This window comes from Penaeus vannamei, chromosome 4, assembly GCF_042767895.1.
Source record: "Penaeus vannamei isolate JL-2024 chromosome 4, ASM4276789v1, whole genome shotgun sequence".
NCBI lineage: Eukaryota > Metazoa > Arthropoda > Malacostraca > Decapoda > Penaeidae > Penaeus > Penaeus vannamei.
This window is the reverse complement of record NC_091552.1, coordinates 22,576,680-22,581,085: the sequence shown is the minus strand read 5'-3', so window position 1 is coordinate 22,581,085 and position 4,406 is coordinate 22,576,680. Positions and strand designations below refer to the sequence as shown.

The window sequence follows — 4,406 nt, the reverse complement described above, 5'->3', positions numbered from 1 at the left end:
CGCAACTTAAAGAAGGTTCAGGCTTCAGACAAAAGACAGAAACTACTGATTCAAGGGAGGTCCAGCATCATAAATACAATTTCCAACTTTCCCATGACAATGCATGATCCAGGTTCTTTCACTGTGGATGTACCTGTGGCTGATGTGAGTTGATTTTAGTATTTGTGAAGTGCTTTACTTTGTTGATGTAGAGTAAATAGAAAGTCTATAGAAAGGCAATTTGAAATGTAGCCTAATTTTGGTCGGTTATATTGAAAAAAAATATATATAGATAGATAGATAATGACTTTTTCAGTGGTAAAATTGACCTGTTGCCTTGGTAGTTTTTTTGTGAATTTTGTTGCACACAGATGATTCCACAAGTGCTCAGCCCCCAATTATTGAATTAGTAGGCCTTGCTGACTGCCACTGATATCCATATTTTGTGAATTTCTAAGTATTCTTCTTAATGCTTTTAACCTAATATCTGTTTGTGCCAGTTTGTTCAATACTTCAGGTGCAATATTAGATGTTGAATACCTTGTATCATTATTTCATTTACAAAAGCTTGAAAAATTGAAAGTGCATCTAATAGTGACGCCAAACAAGTGATATTGACCCACTTGCGCTGGGTGCCACACATATGTGACGCTTGGAAAAAGGACCAGGGCTGGCTGTCCCACCAGTGCGATGCTGGACTGTCAAAAGTGGGTTAACCTCTGATGAGTCAATGGCATGGTGCAGTGCCATCTGCGACTTTATCCTTTAGTAACATCACAAAATATCATGGCATTATAACTGCTGTTATTATGATTATTGACATGTTGATTATTATGATATTATTGAAATATTGCTGACAAAGAAAATAATAAAATCCCTAAAGAGAATCTCAAAATCGAGGAAAAAAGTGACAAAGCACTTGTGGAACTACCTTTATGCAACACTATCAATAAACTAAAATTGCATTGGATATATACAGGGCCTTTGGGTTAAACTAGTATATACCTTATGAATTATACCAGGATCGGATTATATGCTGTCCATCATTAAATAGCAATATGGCTTCTCTTGTGATATGCTAATTGCTGGGTGCAGTCACCGACTTACAAAAATGAAAAGAAATATTAGGATTTTGGTATAAAAGATATACTAGTTGAAAATTGAAAAAGCATGACTGAAGAATAATATCATTCATACATATACATACATATATATATATACACACAATTATTTAGGTTATGTGTACTTATTTATTTAAATAATTTTATGAATATTTTTTGACAGACAAGGCTTTTACTTACTATTTTCTTTTATTTCCTTCAGCCAAAGTTGATGAACGTAACTCTGAGTGGTGTATTCAAACAAGTTGTAGACAGAGCCCCTCCAGTGCGCTTTTTCACCCGCTCTTTTACCATAGTCCCAGAGGGCTCAGGATACTGCATCTGCAATGAACAGCTATACCTTACTTTTGCAACATCAGAGCAGATCAAGGTACAAGCTTTTGTTGTCAGCAGGGAAGATTAATGGTTATAGGTCTGATGACTTTTTTGTTGGTAGCTAGTAACAGTTAGACATTTAACCACAAATCCTGCTCCTGCTCCTGTTCTGCACTATTCGGATTTCAAATTATGTCTAGATGACACTCAAGAGAGATGGAATAGAAAATTACTTAACTGTAAAAATTACTTAACTGTAACATCAATTTTATATAACTGGGAAACTTATTTCTATTATATTTGTCATTTCCAGAGATCTTTCAAAAGTAGTACACCAACAATGCAAGTACAACAACCAGTTGGAGTTGAGGCAAGCATAGTTTCTGCTGAAGCAAACCTTCCCATGCAAGGTGAAACGCTGCAGCCGGTGCAGCAAGTCATGATAGCAAAATTCTCAGAAATATCTGGGATGCTTCCTCAATATTCTCAACTGTAAGTTTACCTTTCATAGTGTTAACCCATTGGATGCTTCCTCAGTATTCTCAACTGTAAGTTTACCTTTTATAGTGTTAACCCAGCTGCTTTGCTGCCCACACATGGCCCTCAGTCCATGAGGCATTAGGCTTCCATGAGTGGCAACTTTCACTGTATGTGGCTTGTAGGCCAGGCCCATGCGAACACTCGTGCGGTTTCAAGACTCTTTGCTTCCCTTTTGCAGTATTAAATCTTTTTCAGCACAAAGATTTTTTTTCTTTTTCTTTTTATTTATTTATTTATTTTATTTTATTTTTTTTATTTTTTGTCAATTTCGAAGGTCTGTAATCTGTCTTGATATGTTGTATCCAGATGATAATAGACTCTTTTTCCTTGCACAAACTTCATATAATTTCTACAGATAGTCCATAACTCTGTGCAGTAGTGAGAACAATAAATAACAATTAGTTATTTGTATCATTTTAACCTTTTTAATATTCAATTTTCTATAATACAACCAGCACCACTGGTCACAATGGGCAGGAATAGTATCCTGAACATGGAAATAGTATACTCTCTGGAGCCAGCTCTTTTCCAATCATGATTCATAGATGGTACATTCCACATTTGTTTACTGATAGGAATAATGCAGGAGCCCCTTCCTAAATGCCTGGTAATGGCTCACAGATGGTGCATTTCACATTTGTTTACCAAGAGGAATAATGTAAGAAAATTTCTTAAATGCCCAACTGAATCTTGTAGTTTTCCAATAGCTTTGTGCACTGTTAGCAATTCATTTCCATAACTCTGACCGTCAGCCAAAATTCTCATGACGGCATATTCCAGTCACCCCAATCCAATGCCCAATTTTTTTGTGACAGCATGTTCACTTCACCTGTCCTTAAGCCAAATTTTTTCATAATGTGATCACATCACCTGGATTGTAGGGGTTGAAGTATACATTTTTCTTCTTCGGGTAATTCATTATACAAATGCGTTTATGGATGTACTGAAATTTAACTCATTATTCTTATGAAATTTGCCATTTTTCTTTCCTATTACTGTTCTCATTATTATTTCAGTCTGTATCACTTCTGGCAAAAAATAACATTTCTTATTGCATCTTTTTCCAGATGTCTGGAACAGAATGGATGGGACTTTGACAAAGCTGGTAAAAGGTTCTTGCAACTAAAGAATGGCAATCAAATCCCTCCGGAGTACTTTCCCCAAAGCAGTTGAAGATGGAAAAAAAGTCAGTAATTAAGGAAACTGTGATAAGAGTCATTGGTAAAAATGTTGATGGTTGTAAAATAAGTAGTAAAGCATTTTCTTTTCTTGGTTTGTCATGTGTAAATACATTTTTGTAAAATGTATGAAGTCAACACATTTTATTTAGTGTAATATTGTAATGTCATTTCACAACTGCTGGAAAATGTTGCATTAATCATTCTTTGTATGAAAAGTTAAAAGCAGTAGTTACTTGATGCCCTTCATGCTATGCTTTGATAGGATGATAGCAGCTGTTGGTTATGATGAAAGTTCTTTTTTATGTTTATGTGCACCATTTCTGTAGCTTTTAGTGTTGGAGTGATAAATGGAGTGAATTTCCTTGGTCTTTCGTTCTTGAATTGGTTGGTTTCTTAAGTTGTATTATATCCTATTATTTTGGATGGATCTCTATTTGGAAGGTGTTGATTAAGTTGCAATATAATGCATCATTATTTTATGATTACTCACTCTTTTTTCTCTTTTCAAAAAAAAAGCAATAGCACAAGATTTGGTAGCTCATAGTAAATTCCTAGATGACTGAAGACTAACACGAGTGTTGTCATACTTATTATTATTGTCTGTGTAATGATTGTTAATATTAAGTCATTATTAGGATTTAAAATAGTGTTACTGTGCTCTCTCTCTCTCTCTCTCACATTGATCATTTATAACTGATTATATATGTATATACTTTTGAGTTATTGACTTTATTTCCTCATAGTAATACGGTTAGCCTGTAAGTGTGAAAAGTGAGGACGTATGTTTCATTAACATTTGTAGTGCTGTGTAGAACATTTAGTTTGGTCTGATTCCTGTAAGAATATTTCATTTGTAATGTAAGAATAAAAAAGAAATGTATTTTTATATATAAATTGTACAGGATCTCATGTAATGACTTTTTTCATGATGGAAGATGTCATTGGCTGAATAAAGGAGAAATGATTGTACTAAATGTTGATTTTTATCTCTTACAACAACTATTAAGATACTGTGTGGTAGCTTTCCAGTCCTTTTACAGCTTACATACTCTAATGTAAAGATATTTACACTAGAGTATTAAAATCATTGTATTGATTGTATTTTTCTGATATGCCTAACTTGCAAAATAAGCTGCACAAGGAATACACAGGATTGTGTTTGTAAAACACATTGTAATTTGAACCTAAAAAATTGGCCAATGTTCATTATTAGAAAAGAATTACAGAGTATAGTAATTTACCAAGCGTTTGGTTGTTTAGAGGAAAATAC

The 4,406-nt window shown here is 34.0% G+C and overlaps 1 protein-coding gene across 1 annotated transcript in view; it reads left to right on the top strand.

Moving 5' to 3' along the window:
- The window catches only part of LOC113803745 (nuclear RNA export factor 1), a 46,210-nt gene extending 42,100 nt beyond the window's left edge, over window positions 1–4,110 (top strand). Inside the window, exons 13-16 of the mRNA XM_070120876.1 lie at window positions 1–144; window positions 1,303–1,470; window positions 1,729–1,907; window positions 3,023–4,110. The exon at window positions 1–144 is cut by the window's left edge and continues 28 nt beyond it. Of these exons, the coding sequence (XP_069976977.1) occupies window positions 1–144; window positions 1,303–1,470; window positions 1,729–1,907; window positions 3,023–3,128 (597 nt within the window). The 3' untranslated portion in view covers window positions 3,129–4,110. The remainder of the gene's footprint in view (window positions 145–1,302; window positions 1,471–1,728; window positions 1,908–3,022) is intronic.
- The last annotated feature ends 296 nt before the right edge of the window (window positions 4,111–4,406 follow it).